General features: G+C 44.0%; 1 protein-coding gene across 12 annotated transcripts in view; it reads left to right on the top strand.

The window, feature by feature from the left end:
- BAZ2A (bromodomain adjacent to zinc finger domain 2A) overlaps positions 1-24,176 on the top strand; it is a 70,769-nt gene that overhangs the window by 10,274 nt on the left and 36,319 nt on the right. For 6 of the 12 annotated variants that reach the window (XM_078384389.1, XM_078384391.1, XM_078384388.1 and 3 more), the window contains exons 2-4: positions 14,908-15,042; positions 16,824-17,366; positions 21,084-21,251. In XM_078384389.1, coding sequence (XP_078240515.1) covers positions 14,910-15,042; positions 16,824-17,366; positions 21,084-21,251 — 844 coding nt within the window. In that variant the 5' untranslated portion in view covers positions 14,908-14,909. Of the gene's footprint in view, positions 1-4,976; positions 5,107-5,140; positions 5,281-5,752; positions 5,864-12,193; positions 13,345-14,907; positions 15,043-16,823; positions 17,367-21,083; positions 21,252-24,176 lie in introns of those variants that run through there. The other 6 variants (XM_020784712.3, XM_078384390.1, XM_078384392.1 and 3 more) reach the window with 6 other exon arrangements.

Here is a 24,176-nt window from a genome sequence, read left to right as displayed (position 1 = left end):
GACAAATAGAATGTACCTTGTATGTTTCACAGATTTCAAGATAATTGTGTTGTTGGAAAGTTCAAAAACAAAAGAAACAAAAAACCCACCACCAACAAGGTTAGAGTTAAAATATTCTGGATTATTGTATTAATGGACATACTTTTTTAAAATTGAATGTTCTCTATAGGAGCTGTTCACCTCCAGATGTGTAGCTTAAAGTTGTTGGAATGATAGACACTGTAATCCACACACATCTGGTGGGCCCCAGTCAGAGAAGACTGCCCTAGAAATATAGTACATTCTGTGTGTAATATATACCATCAAGTTAGAACTGACTTATAGCAACCATTATAGGGCTTTCATGTATTTGAGATATTTAAGGAATAGTTTTAGCATTGCCACACACAGCCCAGTGAGTTTCCATGGTTAGCTGGATCTGAACCCAAATCATCTGAATCCTAGTCTGTCTCTCCTTCCTCTACACCAGTGGTTCTTAACCTTTGTTACTCGGATGTTTTTGAACTGCAACTCCCAGAAACCCCAGCCAGTACAGTTGGTGGTGAAGGCTTCTGGGAGTTGCAGTCCAAAACTCCTGAGTAACCCAAGGTTAAGAACTAGTGCGCTATACCATACTGGCTCACTGTATGGCTTACCAGCAGGCTTATCAAACTTCTTAGTGGTGTTTGATTATATTGATACCTTTTACCCTTTCAGATATTGGATGGCCCAACTATATTGTCAATGTATTTTGTGGAAGAGCAACTATAAAATGTACAGTCTTTTGACAGAGTGCTTCTTCTCCCAGCTCTTCATGTGGACTTGATGTGGACTTGTTTTTTGTAGCGAACATTTTCTTTGGCTAATCATTGGCGCTAAGTCCCTGGGTATACCAATATCATTACAGTATCTGTGTGGAGAGGTGAAGACCTGAAGGAGAGGGGGGAATCTGGGAACAAACCATTTCCCTGCATCTTCCCCTCCAAAGACAATATAAAGGCTGTAATATTGTTCCTTCAAGAGAAGGCTGCATAGCTCCTGTGATCATGCAGTGAGAGGGAGTGCTCAGTGCTGTGGTATGACCCTGGAGTCTTTCTCCTCTTTTGAAAGGCCCTGAGGACAGGCTGAGGCCACTGCTCTCAGATCTGTGCCTCAGTTTCTCCAGCTGCAAAACAGCTTTCCAACCTTTAACAATGATTTATTAAGGAGCCAGCAGCTTTCCGGCTTGTGGGGTGAGAGGCGGAGCTGAGGAGGGCAGATAACAATGATGAGTTGTTTTGCTGCTTCTGGCTGACTCAGCCAGCTGGATTCAACACAGAATGGAGCTAATTGGGAACTGAGAAAGGTTTGTTCTTTCTCATTTCTCACCCGCCTCCTGCTCCCTGTAGATTCTCGCTCTCCCTATTGCCCTTTCTGAGCCGTGCTTGGGCACAGGTATGCACATTTCCACCCTTCTTCCCCTCTTGGCGGTGGGATTTTATGTCCGCATGCTTCTTCCTGTGTCCTCCAGCCGCCCTCTGATTCCTTCTCTCTCCTCCCCCCCCCCCGCCTTCTGCTTCAGTTCCTCTTGCAGCCACCAGAGATGTGCTCTGTGGGCACTGTTGGCGGCGGCCTCTGCATCTCGGGAAGGGAGGGGCCCATGGGCTGTGGCAGCAGCTCCAGGCTCCCAATACCGCTAGCAGCCGGGAAGCTGAGGTCAGCAGCAGGTATTTGTACTGGGCACCTGCAGCGCCTAAGGCCCACCATACGCCTCTTTCAATGTGGGGGGAGCTTGTCAAAGGCTTTTCAAAGCACCCCTGCTTTGAAGGATTTGTTAGCCCTACCGCACACACTCTCCCCTCAAATCTGTGAACTGCCTTAATCCTAGAGCTGTGTGGAACAGATTGCTACAAACTGAGCTAAAATTGAGACTGTAGTTCTTCCACCTCCAGTGACTTGAGATGCAGTAGCAGGGTTTTAGCTCCATCCTTCGCTTTTTAAAAAAGAGGGAGAGAAAGAAGAAGAAGCTGTGCAGGTGGAAATCCACATGGTCGGAGGGTTAGAGGCAGGAAAGCAATGTGTTGTTGTGACCTCTTCTTTTGGCCAAAAGGAAGTTGCACGTTCTTTATTTAATTATGATATTTAATTATTTAGTTATGACCTTTGTATAATAAATGCAAAAAATGACACTGAAGTTGGCTAATAACAACAGAATAAAAACAGAAGTAGATTTTTTTTCAAATAAAAACACAGATTAAAAGCACAATTAAGATGCAAATAGTTAACAGTGCCCAGTCTGTTAAAAGCAAGGTTGGGGATGATGGGAGTTGCCATCCAACAATGCCTAGACTGCCACAGTTTCCCTATCCCTGTTTTAAATATATATTACACATATATACAGACATGAAGAAGCATGAAACTTTAGAGGTAGCTGGTGAAGGTTAGGTTACCCTACCAGCCTGTGGAAAGTCCACTTCTGGGAACCAGATGTGGACTATATGGACTTTGCTGCAGTCCAGCAATCCCCTTATTTTTTTATGGCTGAGTAGATGCAGAGGCTAAAGCACAATATATATTAGGTCTGAGACCAAAATACAATATGTATATTACGACTGAAACTTCTACATTCCATCAGCATCTTCACAGGAAGTATGGTTAGGCTTTAGAATAATGGGTGGGGTATATGTGGCATTCCAGATGTTTCTCTGCATTTTATTAGCCCTTGTTCACATGGCTGATGAGATAAAAGGAGATGGAGTCCAACGTTTTGGAGAGTCCCTGTTTCCTCATTTCTGTGTTGGGAAAGTAGAATCTTATACAACATTTTCCTTTTGTGGCATTCAGAGACTACTCTAATGGGAGAAACAAAGGTTATCCTTTTGTGCAGCTGTCTTATTCTCCCCTCCCAAGCATCATTTTATGTTGTTTTTGGATCCAGAGTGGAGTCTCTAGAGACTGTGGCACATGGAACGACCTCCTCATCTGCCTGGCAACAGTTTCCACCAGCTCCTTTAAATATCTACTGCTGTCTGTATATTTATACACTTACGTCCCACATGTACCTCTGTTGACCTGTTGCTATGGCCCTACCTTGGAGATTCACTGACAATTTATTTAGCACTGTGTGAAATTCTTTTAATGCCCTATCTGCACTTCTGTGTTAACCCCAGAAATATAGGCTTCCTGGCAGCCCAACATTTTTGGCTGCAGTAACTGGCCGTCCAGTATTTGCAATACACTCCCAATGAGAACCTCCATGTCTTTTAGTGTGATGACATCACAAATTCCTGTAAATACCATCAAAAGCCATACAAGGAATTGGTCCCTTCCCTTACTTATTTCCATTTTCCTTTTGTTGCTGCTTCTATTCAAAAAAGGTTTTTCTTTTATAGTGATGGGTGTTAATCCAGCATGTTGCCATTTTCTCCTTGGCCTCTACCATTATAACGAAGGTTTATTGGCAATCAAGTACCCCTTTAGCAACTCCTGAGATATGAGTCTTTTATGCTATTCTCCTAGTCATCCTAACAACAGCCTACTGCAATATAAATCCATCTTATGGCAATCCTGTACCTTTAAGATAAAGGGTACATCTTCTGTCACTTGTAATTTCTTTCCCACTTGCTTTTACTAAGTGCCTGCCCGCTACTGTCTCTTCTTCATATAAAAGGGACTACACACCCATCTTCATTTCCCTAGCAACTGCTTTTAAGTGCATACCTGTCCGCCTCTCTCACCAGGCACTCTGCAGTGAAGCTAAGGTGGTGCTCTGCAAGCTGTTTAGAATGCCAGGACTCAGCCCTGGAACAGCTGAAGTATGAAAGGCAGTAAATTCACTTGCTCTTTCTTTTCCCCCATCACTTAGACATTTTTATTTGCATTGTTAATGTGTACATGGCTTTTCTTTTGCTTTTCTCTGACAGTAGTCCCATAAGGGAGGATAGTACTATGATCGCAACCCTAGTGGGAGCTTCATAGCTGAAAAGAGATTTGAATCTCTCAGGCCCGGCTCTCTCACCATCACATTGACTTTACCTGAGGTGCATGGACTGAACTGGCTGATCAAATGATGTGCACACATGGGGGAACCAGTGCAAATCCATGGAGGTGCAAGGTGCCATTTCTTATCTAAGGAGCAGCAGCCACCCCTATGTTTGAATAAGAACTAAAGGCTTTGGAAAAATAAATTACTGTACAAAGATCCAGACCATTGATCCAATTTACTCAGTATGGGCAACACTGGTGTGGGGAATCCATAGCCCTCCAAATGTTCTTGGATGCCAGCTTCATCTTGTCTTACTATTGGTTTTGCTGGTTAGCTGGTGAGAAGTAGAGTCCAGGACTTTTCAGAGGGCCATAGTTCCCCCTGCCTTCCCTGGCTCTCACTGGCAGTAACTTGCCAACATTACAGGCAAAAGTCTTGCTGGGAATTTTCTCTGTGTACATGGGCTCTGTACACCTCACCACGATTAGCCAAGCTTCAGCACAGGTTACCAACGTTCTCTTTGAGGAAGAGTGCCAATGTCCTCCTTAGTTTTCAATATCTGAGCAGGCCTGTTAATGGCAGGGCCTTTTGCAAGTCACTCATTCATGTTGTGGTTATGTGCATAATATCCAAGTTATGGCAGATGTTATGGTTTCCAAGGCATGTGAGACATTTAAGGAGTGGTTTTACCGGTGCTGCTAACTAACCCCAGTGAGTCGCCGTGGCCGAGTGGGGATTCGAACCCAGGGCTGCTGAGAGCTACTTCGTCGTTCTGCCCACTACACCGCACTGATCCTAATTCATCGTCACCCCCATCGTCCCACCCACTCTACTCCAACTTCACCGCGGTCCTAGGCAGGGCAATTGAGGGCGTGGAGACGAGGCGCGTACTCTGGCTAGGATCCACCCGCTCGCTCCCCTCCCTTCCATTGCTCTCCTCTCTCCTCCTCATAAGGCGGCGGGGCTACTGCGGTTGGGTCAGGGCATGTGACGTCCAAGCGCTAGGACCCGGCGGCGGCGGCGGCGGCGATTGCAGTCGACACACTCACCCCGGCGCGCGCTCGCTCGCTCGCTCCTTCGTTCGTTCGTTGGCTGGCTTGGCTTCCTGGCCCGAAACAACGACGACGACGACATCGGAGGCGGCCTTCCCTGGTGCGGCTCAGGTTTGGCCCCGTTCCCTCACCTACCTCCGTCGCCCGGGGCGTCCCTACCTTCTCCTTGCCCTGGCCATGCTGCACGGTGGGGCCCGACCCCCTCCTCCACGAACCATGTGAGGAGGAGGCGGAGGAGGAGGCGGTGGCGCTGCTGCTGCTGCTGAGGGCTGACACCTCCCACAGGTGAGGGAGGCGGTACGGGGGGGGAGAGCGGGGGGGGGGGGAAGAGAAAGAGAGGGAAACATACCCTGAGGCGGGCCCACCACCACCATCTCTCCTCTGAGGGGAATGTGGGTGACGTGGACCGCTTTTCCCAGGCTGGTGAAAGTGGCGGGGGGGGGGGAAGAGGACGGGGGTGAGGAGGAAAAAGCACCGAGAGAAGTTTGGCCCGGGAGTGCTGGGGACTCCCGGCGGTTGAGTGACGGGAGGGGCGGAAAGGTCTTTGAGGGAGGCCGAGAAGGGTTGGGGGGGGGAGGTAAATAGGGAGTATATTTAATATAGAATATTGAAGTGGGGGGGGAGCGGGGGAGTGTCCTTTCTGTCTGCCTCGCTTCTCTGGAGCCGTGAGAGAAAAAGCCTGGCATACGGCGGCCGCGGCGGCGGTGGTGGTGGTGGTGAGGGGGAGGAGGACGAGGACGTCATGGCTCAGGGGAGGCATGGGCCTGCTCCTCTGGAAGAAGGGGTGGGTGGGAGAGACGCTGAAGGAACAACCAGCCTTGAGAATCCCTTCTGAGGGAAAAGAAGACGACGACGAAGAAAGTTGAAGGCGAGGCTTTTTTTTCTGTGGGAAACCCCGTTGCCAATGGCGGCAGCGACGACATCGGCAAGGCTCCTTCCTTCCCGTGTTAAAAGGGCAACAACTTGTAATGGGGACGAGCCGGGAAAGAGCGCAGATGTCGCGGGAGAAGGCCGGTCCGGTCCGGTCCGCTCCGCTCGAGTTGAAGCGGGCATTCGGGCGAAGGGAAGGGGGGGTTTGATTGATTTGGGTTTTAGGAGCCTGGTGATGGGATGAGATTGAACCGTTGAGGTTTTAAAGGGATGGGATGGTGGGAAAAGGCCTGGTCTGGGTTTGTGTTTTTGTTTCTGGAGAAAGGGGTGGGTGGCCTGGAATATCATCATTTGCAGCAAAGGCAGCAAGTTAAGTTTGAGGTGCCTAACGTGTTAGCTGTGCTTGCAGCTGGGGGTGGGTGTTAAGTAGTATTTTTGGAGAATGGCCTCAGGTGGCCTCCAGGTTGCCAGTTTTGGGGTGAGAGTCTGGGAATTCTCTTTATGTTAGTGCTTTTATGGAAAGGCCCTTGAGTCTGGGGCACAGACTATTCCGGTTCCTGCAGATATCGGAAGTGTGACCTGGATATTTGTGGGCATCCCTAGGGCAGGACCTTGAGTTCAATTTTGTGAACAGGAGTAGGATTTCTTCCTTTCTGGGTGATGATAGAATGTGATCCAGACATGCACACACTTAGGAATCCCTGCTTCCTTTTTTAAAACCCTGCCTGGTGACACAGCTTGTGGAAAGAATGGTTTGTAAATTTGTTAGGTCCTACTGTGGGATGTAAACATACACTGCTGTCTTGAATTTGACAATTTTTAAATGAAAAAACCCTTTGTTTTAACACATGAGACAGGACCTGAGAATTCATATTGCCAACAGAGATTATAATTTTTCATGGTATATTCTGGAATTCTTATGCCAAGTTTGAGACTATCATAAATTGCATAGTTAGTGAGGAAGGTAGTTTCTAATATTGACAATTAATTCTCTTTGCAGATTTAACATGTGAGTATGTGAAATAATCTATTCACATTGGTCTTTTCTGATGGTTGTCTTATATTTGAAAAGTTGGAAGGATTAACAACTTTGTTAATATCATAAGAGGAAACTAGGTGCGCTGTGCGCAGATTATGGTGTGTCATCAAAGAGAACTTTTATGGAGATGGGATATAAGTATGAGGAATCCTCAGTGAGTGGCTGTGGGGTAACTGAGAACTGTCTTTTCTTTAAATGTGTGTGAACTGACATGCAGATAGGTTTCTGCTGTTCCCTCCCCCATCCTTGCAGGAAGTGGCAGGGAAATGGCAGCTGTGTTTGTTCCTTTTTTAAATGTCCTTTTAAAATCAGGTATATGTTTAGGTTTTGGGTGTCCCCAGGCTCTTGTCTAGAGCACCACTGGTCCCCAGCAGCCAGTTGGCTCAAAGTCTTGTAGTTTGGGATTATCACCTTTTAAAAAATGGTTGTAGAGAGTTAAGAGATATGTCCTAAAGTGTAGCTTGTATTTTTGTACTTGCTCAAGGGGCATAACCCTTGAAAATATTCTCTCTCAAACATCCTTTTGATACCCCTTTGATACAGTCTACTCCAAATTAAATAGGGATAATATTTTTGTTGTTGTTTGAACATGTATTTGTTCATGGACCCTTGGTTGGTTACATTCATAAAGCTTTCTTTTGTTTAGGAGGAATTTAAGTGAGTCATTATGCTACAGAAGCAAAAACAACCCTGAGTGTACTAATAGGGATATTTTGCCTGTGAATGGCAAGTTCCAGGAAGAAGCTAATTTTGTTATTTGTTTATTGCACATTAAATTAAGCAAGTCTGTGTTTTAGACTCTAAAGCAGACTTTGTCCCCTTTACTCCTCTGGGGTTTCTCTGGTGAACCCTAGGTGGAGCCAGCTTTCTTTCTGTGGAAGCACTCTCATCCAGTCACTGCCTTAGGAAAGATGGACTGAATGATGTCACAGGCTAGAGTTTTATGATAGAGGAGCAGCTTCAGAGGAAGCTCACCTCTGATTTAATCTTTCCCCCTTGAAGTGTCACAGAAGAGTCTGGTCCTGTCTAAATTCCCCACCCCTGCTTCAAAGTTTATTCCCTATTCTTAGAAGGTTGGAATTCAGTCCTTACCAGTTGAGAATAGGTGTTCATTAAAAGATTCTGCATTGTTTTTGTGATCTACTGTGATTTCTCTCTTTTCTGTATCTTATTATTGGTGAATAAGCTGACTGGATAGGTCATTGAGTTAGGTATTTGGTTATGGAGCTTGAAGTTGAGGATTCGATTTACCACCGTGCATCCCAGAAGAGCCAGCCTGTGTAGCTCTGGGCAAGCTGCACAGTCCCAGGCTGCCCCCAGAAGATGCTAAAGGGCGTATACATTTTTGCTAGGGCAGGAAAGAAGAGAACATCTTGGAAAATTCTGGAGATAAGACTTTCTGAGCAGAACTTAGCACACTAACTCAAATGAATTCAGACTGCTTAGGACAGAACATTTTCAGCTTTTAACCGAAGTATATTATTACTGTGGGAAAACATGTACCAAACTCTGTAGCCCATTTCCTAAGTGGTAGTTAAGAATAAGCAATATCGTGACAAAATAAGACTGTGATCCAGATAAAGCACTTGTAAATGCCACTGCCCTGGGCTTTGGGAGATTTGAACTGAACCTACATTAGATGCCATATGGAACATTCTAGTTGTGTTACCTTTGTAACTTTTCAGCCTCTATAGTCCATTCTTCTGTCTTCCCCATACATGTTAAACATCTGCATCTATTTGGCTTGTTAGAGAGACATAGGCCTGAAATACAACTTCTGGTTGTATCAGCTGTTCAGTATTATCTCTGCATGTGTGGTTTCTGTCAAACCACACCCTCCCCTTTAAACTCTTTCTGTGTTGGCTGCAATTAATTCATCCATTTTGCTTGGCTTCTTTCCTAGGAAGCCATTCTGCCTTCCCCTTTAATTACAGTCCCTTCCCAGCACCTCCCTTTACCTCAGCTTCATCCCAGCCTGTCCCTATGCTGGAAAAGCAGCTGCTACTCTGGATCTTAAAGAGATATTCACAGCAATGTCATGTTTGTATCAACTGCTAGTGCTGTTAGAGTAGGATCCATTGCTTTTTGAAGGAGAAACAGCAAGTGACATAGGGTGGCCTTACTACAATTATGAATGATTCCTGAGAGTGAATATGGTGCTACCGGAAGGGCACTAGCTCTTGCTATTAGCAGCAGCCTTTTTCCTCTGCAGTAACAGAAGCCTCCCACCTTAAGTGGTGAAGCTTGGCATGACATTGCAGTAATATAGGTGTGTTTGTGGAGGGGCGGGGAGAGGGGAGGAAGGGAAACAAGCTTCCTGATGCAAGAAATATTGACCCAATGAAGCAGAAACTGTGGCTGAGGTACTTATTTCACTGATAGTATATTTGTTTGGGATGCAAATGTTTGATCCTGACAGTAATACTTAGCTAAGAAATGGACAAGGGAGATTGTGTCTGTGATCTAAGCTTACCTCAAAAGTTGATTTTAGATGGGGGAGAAGAATCCTAAAAATGTTTGGCATTCTGTCCCCCACCCCACAAGATGGGGGAGAGGAAAATTGTAGCTTTCCAAATATTTTTGAATGTCAGCTGCCATCAACCCTAGCCAAAGACTATGGATTATTTAAGCTATGGTCCAACAACACTGGCTGAATAGCTGAATATGTTACCAACTGCAGATTCTGCACAGTGCCTTGGTGAATCTCTTTAGCCTTGGTCAAGCTGCACAGTCTTGGAATTATATCAAAAGAAAGGAACGATAAGCCATTGCTTAGGTTTATATATAGAAAACCCTGGAAAGGGTTTCCAGAATAATAATAATAATAATAATAATAATAATAATAATAATAATAATAATAATAATAATAATAATAATAATAATAATAATAATAATAATAATAATAATAATAATAATAATACACCAGGCATAGTCAATCAAAATTAAAAAAACATTGACTGGTATTATATAATAGATACAAGCTTCAACGAAAAACCTAAGTATCTGTTAAATATCGGCTCAGTATTTATGCTGTTTGTAATAATGCAGTTTTTTGTAGCTCTGATAGTGTAATTTCTGAGATCTGCAGCTGCTACTATGTGAAATTTCTCAGTATTGTTCCCAAAGCCCTGATGACTACGGGGACCACTGAAGTGTATTTCATCCACAAGAGAGATGTTCTGGTTTCCAGGTCTCTGTATTTTCTTAGTTCTTCCAATTCTTATTATTCTTATTCTTATTATTAGGCCATAGGCTCCCCACTCATGCAGCAGATTAGGAGTTGGCAAAGCACTGCCCTCCAGATGTTATTGGAGAGCAACTCCTGGTGTTCCTCACCATTGGTTGTGCTGGGGCAGGGCTAATTGTTGAATTGTTGATGTGTGCAGTCGCCTGTCAACTTAGAGCATCACATTTTCCCACCTCTGCTGTAGATGTCCTGCTTTTTCAGCATTACATTTGGATCAGTTAACGTGTTTCTGCCTGGTGGTAAATGTTTCTAAGATTTACTTTTGAGCAACAGCAATGTGTTCCATCAAGTCAGAAAAAAAAATCAAAAACTATGCTGTGATGAAAAAATGAGGAAAGACAGAATGGAAAGGATTTAAGAAGGACATTGTACAGTAGCTATGAGAAAAATATATAACATGAACTAGACCAAGGTTGAATGACCTCAGTGGGACAAAGAGCCCTCTTACAGGTTTGCTGGCTGCCCAAAGGCCATACTTCTGAGTAGGTGGAGCCAAAGAGACTAATCTGCATATTTAAATGTTCAGTTTTTAAAAGAACATTACAATGGTTTTAGACTATAAAATTGTCATAACAGGTTTTTGTTAACTGAAATATAGGTTTAACTTTTTAAAAAAGCTTTCTTTTAATCAAAAAGCCCTTTGGTGCTTTTGAATTGTGAAAATTATTTCTTTTAATGAAGAGTTTAGAGCAGGGGTCTCAAATTCAATTTACCTGGGGGCCGCTGGAGGCAGAATCTGGGTGAGGCTGGGCCGCATCAGATTTTCCGTCAAGCGGAGCAGGAGTTCAAGGAAGCCACTCAGGAGTTTCCTTAGCCCGGCTGGGGCTCCGAGGAGGAGGGAGCGCGCGAGCCCTCGTCGCCGGCCATGACCCCCTCCAGCTCCTTCTTCACTACTACCACCACCACCACCACCAGCAAGACAAAGAAGCAGAGAAGGAAGGGATCACTGGTGACCACCTAGCGGGGTGGGGAGGAGGGCATGACATAAAATTAAAACAACAACAACACAGAATTCTCCTTGCCAAAGGAGAAAAGCCCCCACCAGTACCCGTGAAATTAAACAGAACAGGTGAGGGCCCCACAGGTGCGTTTGCACATGCACACACACAAAACACACACATGGAGGTCTGGCAACCTTCCTCTGAGGCCCCCCCTCAAAAGGTGCACTCAGCAGCAACTACCCCCACCACGACAGGGGAGCAAACTTTGTGAGGCGAGCCCAGGCAGCCTCCAGAGCTGAGGCGGCTGAAGCAGGACGAAAAGGAGGAGGAGGAAGCACTGCCGAGTTGTGAGGCGGCCGCTGGCCGGGCTGCTCCTGGGGGTGCCAAGAGAGAAAGAGAGCCAGAGAGCTGCTGTTGGCGGCTTGGAGGTGCTCTTTGAGGATGGGCTGGGAGTGAGCTCCGCTCTCAGGCATTTCTCGGCGGAGGGGCGGGCGCTCAGAGAAAAGGGCTGGCAGCGTGCCTTGCTCGCCGGCTCTCCCCCACAACAGCGCCTCTTGCACTGTCCATCCCGAACTGCAGCCTGCCAGCAAGCAGACAGGTGGGCTACCTGGCAGGCTGCAGTTCCGGATGGAGGGTGCAAGAGGCGCTGTCTTGGGAGAGAGCCGGCGAGTGAAGCGAGGCTTTTTTTGACTATTGACAGCAGAGGATGTGTGGGTGCTTCGGGGGGGGCAGGCAAGTCGGGCCACAAACTCTCATCTGGTGGGCTGCAAATGGCCACTGAGCCGCATGTTTGAGACCCCTGGTTTAGAGGAAGGGGTGTTGAAGAGCCCTCAAAAAATGCAAAATTGTCTCCACAATCCCCTAGAGCAATGGCCCCCAACCTCGGGCCCCAGATGTTCTTGGACTAAAACTCCCAGAAATCTTCATCACTACCTGTGCTGGCCAGGATTCTGGAATTGTCAGTTACTTGGGTTGTGGGGTTCCACAGGAGTGGAATGTCGAAAGCTATTTAACATCTATGTTAATTAGGAGATTTGGTATTAGTTGCCATCAGGATGCTGACAACACACAACTCTATCTCTCCTTTATATCCTCTGCAATGGATGCTGCCCAGGTGCTTGAGCACTGCCTGGCATCGGTTCTGGAGTGGACCAATGCAAACATACTGAAGCTGAACCCAGACAAGATGGAGATCCTTCTTCTAACAATTGGAGGCTTGTCTCCCTGAGTTTGACAGGGTACCCCTTTCACTTAGGGATTGAATTCAGTATCTGGGCATGTTCCTGGACCCTGCTCTCTCATGGGATTCTCAGATTGCAGCTGTGTCTATGTCAGCTTTCAGCAAACTGAGATTTATTGCTCAGCTCTTCCCTTACTTGGATGAGGGGCCCCCAAGGATGTTGGTGCATGTCTACTTTGGTGCTCTCTATGTGAGGCTTCCTTTGAGGCTGACCCAGAAGCTTCAGCAGGTCCAGAACATGACTGCCAGGCTGGTGTTGAATGTGAATAAATCTGACCACATTTCCCCAGTCTTGGGTCACCTGCACTGGTTACCTGTGAGGTTCTGGGCCAAGTTCAAGATTTTGTTTCTTATCTATAAAGCACTTCATGGTTTTGGCCTTTGTTACTTTTTGGAGCGACTTTCACCAAGAATATCTGCCTGCACCACCAGATCTTCACAGGCAATGCTCTTATGGATAGTCATGTTGAAGGAGGCCAGGAAGGCGTGCACCATAAATCTTGCCTTTTAGTGATGGCACAGCCCTTTGGATTAGGATCCTGGTTGAGCTGAACTTGGCTCCCTCGCTCTCTACCTTCAAGAAGTATACATGTATTCTTAACAAAATGGTGCAACATTGCTGTTGTAAGTTTTATATGTACTTACGTGGATATACAATATTTATTAATGTAATTGGTTCCGTTCATGTTTTCTGAAATCACCTGGCCTTCCCGTTGACTTTCTCTCAAAGTTCCCCAAGTTCTCATTTTCTTTAATCTTTTGAGATCTGAACTTCTGCATATTTTTGGTACCAATTGTGGAGTTTGCTGGGCTTCATATTTGGCAAGTTCTCTAATAGTGAATTATGTGAAAGGACTACAAGTAAAATTGGAGATGCTTCTATTTTTTCTGGTACAAGAATAAGAGGAAAGGAATATGGAACAAAGAAAGATCTGGAGCTGAGACCTGGAATTGCTTTCTTGATTTCTATGGAAAGAGTGCTATTCAAGAGATTGGATGAGAGAATGACTGAGTAAGCATGGGAAGTGATGCATTATAAATCATGTGTCATCTGATATGGAATTTTCACATACTTTTTGTGGCTTCAGGCTGGTACATGAGGCCTAGAAAGAGCCATGGAATAGAGTAGAAGCTCAACAGTCAGCCATTTAACAGCAAATTATTAAAAAGGGAGCAAACTATATGGATGGCAGACCTCTTTTTCAAGAGCAACAGGACCTCTTATTAAATCTGCAGATAACTTTGGTTCCAAGTTTTCTTTCCAAAAACTCAATAAAGGTCTGTTGATATTGCAAGTTGACATGTTAATGTCATAGTAAAATTAGTTGTGTGGAAACATTGCTTTTTTTAGCCAGGCAGCACAATCATATTGCACGGAAATGCTAGGAAGAGATGCATTCAAACAGATTTTACCATTATAGAATGGCTGAATAGATGTTTTGGTCTCTTGACTGAACCTTACCCAACCAAGATAAAAAAATTGGTTGCTGCTTACTTCATAATTTATACTTTCCTTATATGGGTTTTAGTATGAGGATTCCTGTTGTTTGTTTGAGTAGCCGTGTATTCTTCTCCTAGGAGACAGGTCTTTCAGTTCAAATTGAACTTAGCTGTACAGCTTCTGATACAACTTCCACCTCACAAAAATGGATAGAAGGCCTTTCAGTATATGGGCAGGACTCTGACTATCATATTGGTATTAGTTAACATAGTACTGGGCCTGCTATTGTACAGTAGTGACTGAGAGAATGAATGAACTATGAACCAGAAAGCCCTACTTCAGATCTCACCTTTGCAGTGACCTTAGTAGGTGGCCATACATAAGATGCTCCCTGTCTCAGTGTCTAGTGCTCCTCCCATCTACAGTATGAGAGTAATAATATTGATCTACTTTATAACAGGAATGTTGAACCTATGGGAATAGCCTCTGTTGTGCAATGATGGACTGGAATTTTCTCTTGCCAGGAGGAAGTGCATAAGAAAACAAGTCCTGTAACATCAGGACAGAAGTTGAAGTGTTAATTTATTCTAAATTAATCTGGTAGCTGTTACTTATTATTTAGAAAAAGCAGCACGAACTGTTGTAATATCTTTATTTAAAAGTATCCTTAAAATTACTTATTTTACAAAAACAGACTTGGTATAGGAAAATGGTCTCAAGTCCATTGAAATGGCTCCCCCAAACCAGTGTTTTAAAAGCCATGAGTGAGAATGTATTAATCATAAAGAAGCAGCAGTGTTACTAGTTGCTAAATTATTTTGCCGTTGTTACCCTAAAAATAAAGCATTACAGATACTTCCAAACTCTTCATCAGGGTGGAATTTTTAGAGGGAAAGGATTAAGGCGACCCCAATGTGCTGTTTTCTAGTTCCAAAGCCTGACTAGTTTCCTGCCCCTGCTTCACACTATTGTATACTACCTAAAATAAAAATTAATTTTGAAAAGGTTGTTGGCCACTAAAGTTCTTTCAGACAGAGTCTAAATTAATGCCAGAGAGGCTTTCTGTTGCTGTCTGTGAAGAATCTACATGTCTTTAAATTTCTGTTACATGTCTTATGTTTTCTTTCTCTGCAGAAATGGAGGCAAACAACCATTTTAACTTCACTGGCCTTCCCTCTTCACCTGCTGCCTCAGGATTGAAACCTGCTCCTTCCTCAGGGGATGTCTACACAAATGGATCTCCTGTAAACTTCCCACAGCAAGGGAAAAGTAAGTGTGGGGTAGTGGATAGGATCTTCGTGGTATTTGTGTCAGGCATCAGAACTGATTGTGTGTATTGTCTTTAGCCCTTGCCTTCATAGTGTGAAGCTCTAGTTTTCTTCTTTGGTAATTCCTTTTTTGGGGTTCTGATAAATTAGTGCCATACATCTCTGCAGGATGGCAGTGTGTGATGATGGCGTCTGTGTTAGACTTTAAGAGATTTCTGGTCACCTCCAGTTTTGAAGGTCCTATTAAAAAATCACTTTCAGGAGGCAGTAGTATGGGTCAGTTAAAAGGCAGATCAGGGAATAGGGATTCAGCCTATGTCAAATCAGGTTACAGTACTGAATGCACAGGCTTGCAGCTGCCTTGGTTCCTTTAAGGAGAAAGGTTGGGTAAAAGGACTTTTAATAAATAAACACACACACACATATATATACACATACATATATTTGTGTGTGTCTGTGTCTGAGCCAGGAGAGTTTGGACACAGATAAAACAGGAACAACTACTGTATCTGTTCCTGGACATTTCTGATCTGTCTGATACTAGTGCCTCAGCTGCATCCAATTTAGATTACTGCAGTGTACTGTATGTTGGGCTGCATTTGGAGGCTTCAGCAGATGTAACATCCTGCAGCCAGACTGCTGGAAGGAGCTGTTTATAAAGTGAAATTACTGGCTATGACAGCTTTACTGGCTAAAAGTCTGTTTCTGAGCACAATTCAAGGTGCTGGTTTTGATCGATAAACTCCTAGGTGACTTTAGTCCAGAGTGTCTGAAGAAATGCATCTTTCCAGAGGAGCTCCCTAGATTTTAAGATCTCCAGGAGAGGCCACCCTCATAGACACACATAATAAGAATACAAAAGAGGGATTTTTTGGTGGCTGTCCCTAGACCAGTGATGGCGAACCTATGGCACAACTGTGTGTGCCACAACTGGCATGCAGAGCTCTCTCTGTGGGCATGAGCGATAAGTCACCGGATCGTTACCCATGGCAGCCAAACCTGAGGAGGTGGTTGCAGCCACGATGCTAGCAGGATCCATAGCAGCTGGCGATAGTTGGGCATGATTGGAGGTGGATCCGTAGTGGGGTCAGGAGGCCCCTCCGTGCCCGGGATTCCCCCTTCCACCGCCACGTCTTCTGCTTCCGCTGCTGCCTGCTGGGTCTCTTCCCCCCCCCCCCAGTTTGGGCACTTGGGCTCAAAAAGGTTCGCTGTCACTGCTCTAGACTGGAATTTCCTCCCTCCTTCTCCTTGGTGGCCTGCCACTGCCAGGCAATGATCTTTATGTTCATAAAGATGTTGGGAAGGTCACTGGCCACCAAAGAAGTAGTTTTCATGAGGAGTATTCTACTTTTAATCTTTTATAATGCAGTTTTAAATTGCTTTAAACAGTTTCTGTCCAGTTTTTGTTTTAATGAATAATGGTTTTGATTGCTTTTTCATGTTACAGTTTATTGTATTTTTGTCTTAAATATTTCAGGCCACTTTTGTTAGGAGAGAGGTGTCTTATAAAAAAGTGAACAAATGACTTAAATCTATCTCAGATTCTCCTAAAATATGAGTAAAACCTACATCACATGATCATTGGGAAAAGAATAGTTGGAAAATGCTCTTTTAGATAGCATGTTAATATATATAATCTTTCCAGTTTTCCACATTCGTTGTGCCTTATCACTTTCTTCTGCCTCTGTGTTGTAAAAGGAGCTATAGTCAAAAGCGAGAGAGAAAATTTCACTCAGCCAGTATTCCTAATATTTATCTTATTCTTTTCTTCTCCAATGGCAGGTTTAAATGGAGATGTGAATGTTAATGGCATATCTACTGTATCTCATGCTAGTACTTCAGGGAACCGCACTTCAGCTAACTCACACCTCCACCATCCCTATGACTATCTCTGGAACTACTCTCAATATCCGTCTGGCAGTGGCAACAACCTGAAGGACAGTCCACTGTTTTCCCAGTATCCACTGAATGGTACGGTTGGTGGCAATCGACAAGGCTCGCCAGGTCACAGCACCAACCTGAGGGGAAGTGGTGGGCAAGAATTCTGGACCAACGGCGCTCCTGGGGCCATGGGACTAAACTTTGATTCAGCAGAGCTCTATGACTCATTCCCTGATGATCAGAACTTTGAACTCCTGCAAAATGGCCCATCCAGCTTCTATACATCAGCTCAGCCTTCCCCCATGCTTGGCTCAAGCAGCCAGGACTTCTCTCCACAGCAGAATGGGCCAGGCAATGAGGAGACTGTGAAAGAAACTTCATCTGCAATCTCAGAAAATGGCAACAGGCTGTTGGGTAGCATGGAGCTGGAGAGCACCCAACCAGGTATAACAGCAGATGGTTTCCTAACTTGATTTGGTGACACAGAGTTTGAAAGTAATGCATTGAAAACTAGTGGTATTGATTGTTAACTTGTAGGGAGTGCCATCCTAATTAAGTATAGGTATTGTACTGCTCACAAAATTAATACATCATTCTTCTTTTAAAAGTAATATTTGCTTATTACATCAAAGAGTTACTTGTGGGGAGTTGGCTGTATATTATATGTGTCTTTTAAAATTCTAAAGTAATGTTGTACTAGGGGTTTGTGATTGGGTTCTAATTTTAAGACAGGCGATTCCTCACTCTTTAAGAAAGTCACCACAGGAGATGGGGCAACATTATAAAATGGTTTAATATCTTTTAACGGAGTGGTATGAACATCAACTTCAGTGGGTCCAATGGGACCAGCAACCAATGATGTTTCAGCCCACATTTCGTGTAATCCTGACATTCCAAAAGTGTACTTTAACGAGGGGCCATTCCAAACTTCTTGTGATTGGTAGGTTTCTGCATGGGATGGCTCCTCACTGCACAAATAGTCCCACAACATGGGTATCAAGCCCAGTCGCCTTCGGGGCGCGTCGTGCCAGTTGATATTGGGTTCCTCCAGGGTAAACATAGATGGTCCATTCCCGCTATTCTGCTTCTCCTAACTGTATTTTGATTTCCCCACCTTCCTTGCCCTTCGGAACCTTCCTCTCACAATCATCCTTTTTCTCCCCTTTATGAGGAAAGGAGAATATACAGGGACCTTCTACACTTCGTGGTATTGTCAGGGCTTGAAAAATTTTAGAATGTCTCACCAGTCAGTCAAAAATTTCACCAGTCAGCAGGACTGGACTATTTATTGGGATTGGGAATCACTGATTTATACCCTCAGACTTGGGTTGCTTTATTACCTACGTGCCTGTGGGGTCATGAAGCTTATACAGTATTTTGAATTCCTTTCTTTTGAATGTCTCTTTCAAAGATAAAACTGAAAGCAAAAGCACCCAGCCTCTTTATGAGCCACGGTTCCCTCCCACCCCAGGATGTGTCCTCGTTAGGTTGAAATTGGGAGCAGAGAATCCCCATATTCTCGAGGATGGGACTACTCTACATTCTCCTGCAGAGCTATATCTCTATGTACTGCTCGAATTCTCTTCTTGCGAGAAGAGGGCAGTTTTCGTTTTGCAATGGGAGGGGGAGGGGAGGACTGCAGGATTACAGATAGAGAGACAGGCGGACGGGAAGGAGGCAGGCAGGGAGGGATCTGTGACTCATCGAGCAGCATTTTTCACTCATCACAGACGAGTGGAAGAGTGCATTTTACAAGCCCTGGGTATTGTCATATCTTCTTCTTTAGCCTCTACCTCCTGAGTTTCCCACTTCTCCAATCCCCAGCTTCTCCTTTCCCTTCTTATCCTCTCTTGTCCGCTCCCATCCTTTTTCCTCCTCTGTCATAAAAAAGCCTTCTGCTATTGTTTTATTCTTTCCCGCTACAGATTTCCGACTTTCTTCTTTTCCCAACTTCCCACCTTCTCCTCCCAATGCCATAGCTTGGACCATTGATGGTAACAGGGTAAAGACAGTGCTGAAGCCTTCCACCATGGACGGCTCACTTCTGGGTTCAGCCACTTGTTCTGCTTCATCCTCACAGAGTTATGCAATGGATTGTTTTTACCGCTTAATAACAAGAAATTACTTCTTAACAAGTAACATTTCCAAGCTCTGAAGAGACCTATTGGTGGAATATATTTGTTTCAGTATGTGTACGAGCTTGTACTAGTTTTTCATTTAACTGTGCTATACGACAGCCAAATAGAATGCCTTGTTATGATTCAGTTTTCTAGAAACACTCCAGGATAGCAGCTGTACTTGTCCTGCTTGCCATGATGATTTTTTAAAAAGTCCTCATATTTCAGAATTTGGTGGTGGATCCTCTGTTGCATTATCCTAGCCAGGAAAGAAATTGTGCATTCTTATAGCTTATTACATATAAACATGGTTGTAGAATTAGGAAAGGGTGTGCATATTGCTCTCTGCATGACAGTTTTATCTTCTGAGCCATGCAAATATAATATATGTATATGGAGTCTAGGGATATTTCCTTTCACAATATCAAATGCTGTGCTGGATTTGTTGCTGTGCATTACAGCATATGCACAAATCTCTATTCTTCCGGTTGCTAGCAGTTGTCTTGGTCACCGAATATTTGTGCTTAGTGAAGGTGAGGAAAAGTGTTATTTAAATATGGAAATAATGGTCTGCACTATAGACACCTCAGTGTTGTAAAAGGTTGCCAGAATTTTGAAGGCCAAGCATTCTTTGATTTGTTATATTTTCATCTATTTTTTTTTCAACATGATGTTGCAAGGTCAAAATTAATAAGGTACTTGCATTTTATACTGCTGTTTGCATTGCACAGTGTGAGTGAAAACAGGTATAATTTGTACTAGGGTCTGATTAATTTAGAGCAGAGCATCCACAAAAATGGGGACATAACTTTGACTTCCTTGCGGCCTCTGGGTCAAACTTTTTTTAAAAAAGATACCAGTCACAACTTAATTAACAATAAAACAAAAAACAATAGATAATTGTCACAATGTGTTTAGACAGGAACATGAGTTTGCAAAGGAAGCCTAAGTGGGTGTATGGGGAAAATTTGGGTGCTGCCAAATTGAGGATCCTGGCTCACAGCCGTTAGGGTAGGAGGCAAGACAGCACAGTAGTGATTTTCTGGCTTCTTCACCACTGCATTTTATAAAAGTTGCCTTCTCATCAAAAAAAAAAAATGAGAGAATTCGCTGTGCCAACTCCAGGCAGATTGTTTTGACCAGACCCACAGGAAGCTGCAGGAAGGACAAAGGTGTAGCTTTTTTAACATCAAAATTCAAGAAGCCATGAGGAAAAGCAGCTTCAGGCAGGGACTTTCCCCCCTTATTCTGTACATGCTACATATACTGATGGCATTACAGTGGTGCCTTGCTTATCAATTGCCTCGTTTGACGATGTATTCGCTTAGCGATGAGGTTTTTGGATCGATTTTGCGGTCCGTTTAGCGATGTTCCCTATGGGGAAAATTCGCATAGCGATGTTCGGGACCTTGCCTCGCTTAACGATGACAGTTTTAGGTTCCCTGTTTCGCTTAGCAATGTTCCATTTTCGCTATTTTTAAAGTGTCTTAAAAGGTTCAAAAACGGTTTTAAATGCTTGGGATTGTTAGTGCACCTTCTAAAACCTTTTAAGACACACTTAAAATTGCAAAAACGGACATCGCAAAACCATTGGAATGCATTGAATAGGCTTCAATGCATTCCAATGGGGGATACATTGTTTCGCTTAGCGATGTTTCCAATGGCGATTTTCGCTTAAGGACGGTAATCCGTTCCCATTGGAATGGATTAACCGGTTTTCAATGCATTCCTATGGGAAATGGTGTTTCGCTTAGCGATGTTTTCCCATAGCGATGTTTTTTGGGAACCAATTAACATCGTTAAGCGAGGCACCACTGTACATAAAAGAATAATAACTTATCATTTTAAAGTAGATTAAGTTATGTGGTGGAGATTACTGAAACTGTACAAAATTACTCTTGATTATTCTGGAGTTTGATATTCATGTTTTGCTCTGTGGTCTGTGTTCTTAATTTTTTGAAAACATTTTCGATGCCGTGTTGCTAGCTAACATTATGTCTATCTAGAAAGTAAAGTATAACTTTTTAAAAATATCTCCTTATAGAGTTGAAAATGTGTGACTACAGTGGTTCTTCTCCAGTTGGTGAGCCTCTGAGTCAGGAAGCTTCTGTCTTGGAACCAGATGCTGGAGGTAGTTGTTCTCTGGAGGAAGCATCTCAGATACCACCACCTCTGGAGGATTCCTTGGAGCCTTTTGAATCACTAGACAGAGGCAAGTAGCTGATGTTTTATATCATTTGAATGTGCAGTTTCACATATTTCCTTCCAGTTCTTCAAAATAATGTCTTGGGGGGGGCACTTAAAATTGTGAAACACTTAACATTTTAATGGACAGTCAGTAAGCAAAAGGTACTGTAAAAGAAATAAGATCAGAACCGTGATTCCAGTTTTTCAGTGACTGTCATATAAAGACAAAAATAACTATTACAGTAACCAGATCAAAGAAATAGAGAACAACAAAAGGGGAAACAGAGAATTCTTCCAAAAGATCCAAGAAATCAAAGGAATATTTAAACCTAGATTAGGAATGCTGAATGACCCAGAGAAAATAAAGACAAGTTGGAAACAGTGTACAGAAGACCTATATGGAAGGGATAAAAAGATGACAAACTCCTTTGAAGACGAATCCTGTAATGAAGAATTTCCCATTCAAGCAAAATGATGCTGAAAGTGTTGCAGCAAGGCCTTTTACCTTATATAGCAGTGGTCCCCAACCTTTTTAATTCCAGGGACCGTTTTTTTTTGAAGACCATTCTTCCAAGGACCGGGTGGGGGGTGCTGCCGGCACCGGCGTCCGTGAATGGGGGGGTGTCCGTGTGTGGGGGTACTTGTTATGCAGCAGGTTGTTGGGGTTAGCTATGAATCAAGCACATTACATGTATTGTGCCCTTTGTCCCCACCCCCACCCCAGAATAAAGAGGCAAGACACAGGTGTTGGATTAATTAGGGCCACACTTTATTAAACAGGTAACTTTAATTCTTGTCATTCCCAAGCGGGGGGGGGGGGGCTATGGTAGTGCGGTGTTAGGTTTGAGGCAAGGCCACCAGAGCAGAAAGAGGGAACGTAGGGGGTGGAGAGGAATTTCAGTGGTTCTTAACCTTTGTTACTCAGGTGTTTTTGAACTGCAACTCCCAGAAACCCCAACCAGCACAGCTGATGGTGAAGGCTTCTGGGAGTTGCAGTCCAAAAACATCTGAGTAACAAAGGTTAAGAACCAGTGGGGAGGATGACTAGGAGACGAAGGAGCTAGGCTGGCCAAGCAAAGCAAAAGATACATGAGCCTCGTGGCGCAGTGGTTAAAACGCTGTACTGCAGCTAAAACTGTGCTCAAGACCTGGGGTTGAAATCCCAGGTAGCTGGCTCAAGGTTGACTCAGCCTTCCATCCTTCCGAGGTCGGTAAAATGAGTACCTAGCTTGCTGGGGGGGCAATGTGTAGCCTGTATAATTAAATTGTAAACCGCCCGGAGAGTGCTTGTAGCGCTATGGGGCGGTATATAAGTCCTATTATTATTATTATTATTATTATTATTATTATTATTATTATTATTATTATTATTATTATTATTATTATTATTATTATTATTATTATTATTATTATTATTAATAATAATAATAATAATAATAATAATAATAATAATAATAATAATAATAATAATAATAATAATAATAATAATAATAATAATACTTGGGAAGAATTCATGACTTCAGTACTGTACCCTGCTCTAAGTCCTGCTTGAAATCCTGTTGTTTAGTGCAGAAAGTCATACTAGAACAGGCCCACTGAATTACTGGGAATTTGGTGAACTAATTCCTCTGTAGGTTTCATAGATTCAAATGGGGTGACGCTAGTCTAGTCTTGACTTCCTATGATAAATGACAACGTTCAGCTGAAGCTGCTGCCTTCTATTTGCCATAGTCCCTGGGATTCACTGCAAATCATAGGAATTCTCTTGGCAGCCTTGCAACCCTCACTGAAATCATGATCTTCCCCACCCCCATGCCATGTGGACCAATAGCAAGGAGAGCAGCAGGGAGAAATATGTGGAAGGAAGAGGACAAGGCAGATCACCCTGGAGACCTCCATTCTTCATAATGCATATTCTATCTCAAAGCAGCCAGAGTTTATTTTCCTTAAATTATTGCCACATTTTTTCAGCCATAATTATTAAATACTTTGCTCATGACCTCATTTGGGAGGGGGATCTGCAACTTGGGGAATTCAGGCACCATTCTGTCATTTCTGGTATTTGAAATAAATAAATAAATAAGGCGGCCACCTTTGCTTCTGAGCAGTAGGGCACAGAACAGATGTCTGAAAACTGCCTTACCAAAAAGCAAATAAATTGCCGGACAAAAGCTATTTCGTTTTTCTAAGCCCTTATTTCACTCCTAAACCCTTTCCTTTCCTTAAACAAACAGCGATATTTCACCATAAACTTCAACTCCTCGGCTTTCTTTCTCCTTAAACTTTGCATATATATAATTCTTTTTCTTTTTTTGTTTTTTAGTAAAACTTTTACCTACTTCCCTGGGGGACACTAAAATCAAGCCATTTCTTGTTCTCAGTCCCAGGCTGAGAGCAACACAACATTATCCCACTGCCCCATCTCGCTTCAGTTCTCTGCTTGGCGGCGGCGGCCACCCTGGCCTGAAGCAGCCTGTCCTTGGGACCGGTTCCTGGCATGGCCCCCTGCATCCTCCTCCCTTCCCTTCTCCCCAAAGCCAGACTTTTGCCGAAAACCACAGGTGCCTGACTTCCCACCCCCCGGCTCAGGCTCCTGGTTTTTTTTTGCTGCTGCAGCGGCTGGAGAGCAGAAGCTTGGAAAAAGAAGCTCTCTTGCTTGATCTCCTGCCTCCATCTGGAGCCCCGAGGTGATCCCTATCAGGATGGCAAAGGCGAGGAGGCTGTTTGCCAACTGCAGGTGGGGAGGGAGAGAGAAGAGGCGAGATGAGGGACTTGGTGCAGAAAGGGGCCAAAAACTGGGCACCCCTTCGGCCTCTTCTCGCCCCCCAATCCCTATCCTGATGCGTGCGCATGCACCCCATCCAGCAGCCCCCTCACCATCTTGCTGGCTTCTGTGGCGGTGGCAGCTGGCTGGATTTCCAGGTGACGGAGGAGGCGCGTCTTGGCTCTG

This window comes from Pogona vitticeps, chromosome 2 (assembly GCF_051106095.1).
Source record: "Pogona vitticeps strain Pit_001003342236 chromosome 2, PviZW2.1, whole genome shotgun sequence".
In the NCBI taxonomy this organism is placed as follows: domain Eukaryota; kingdom Metazoa; phylum Chordata; class Lepidosauria; order Squamata; family Agamidae; genus Pogona; species Pogona vitticeps.
The sequence above is the reverse complement of the archived record's forward strand: the minus strand, read 5'-3'. Positions and strand labels throughout refer to the sequence as shown.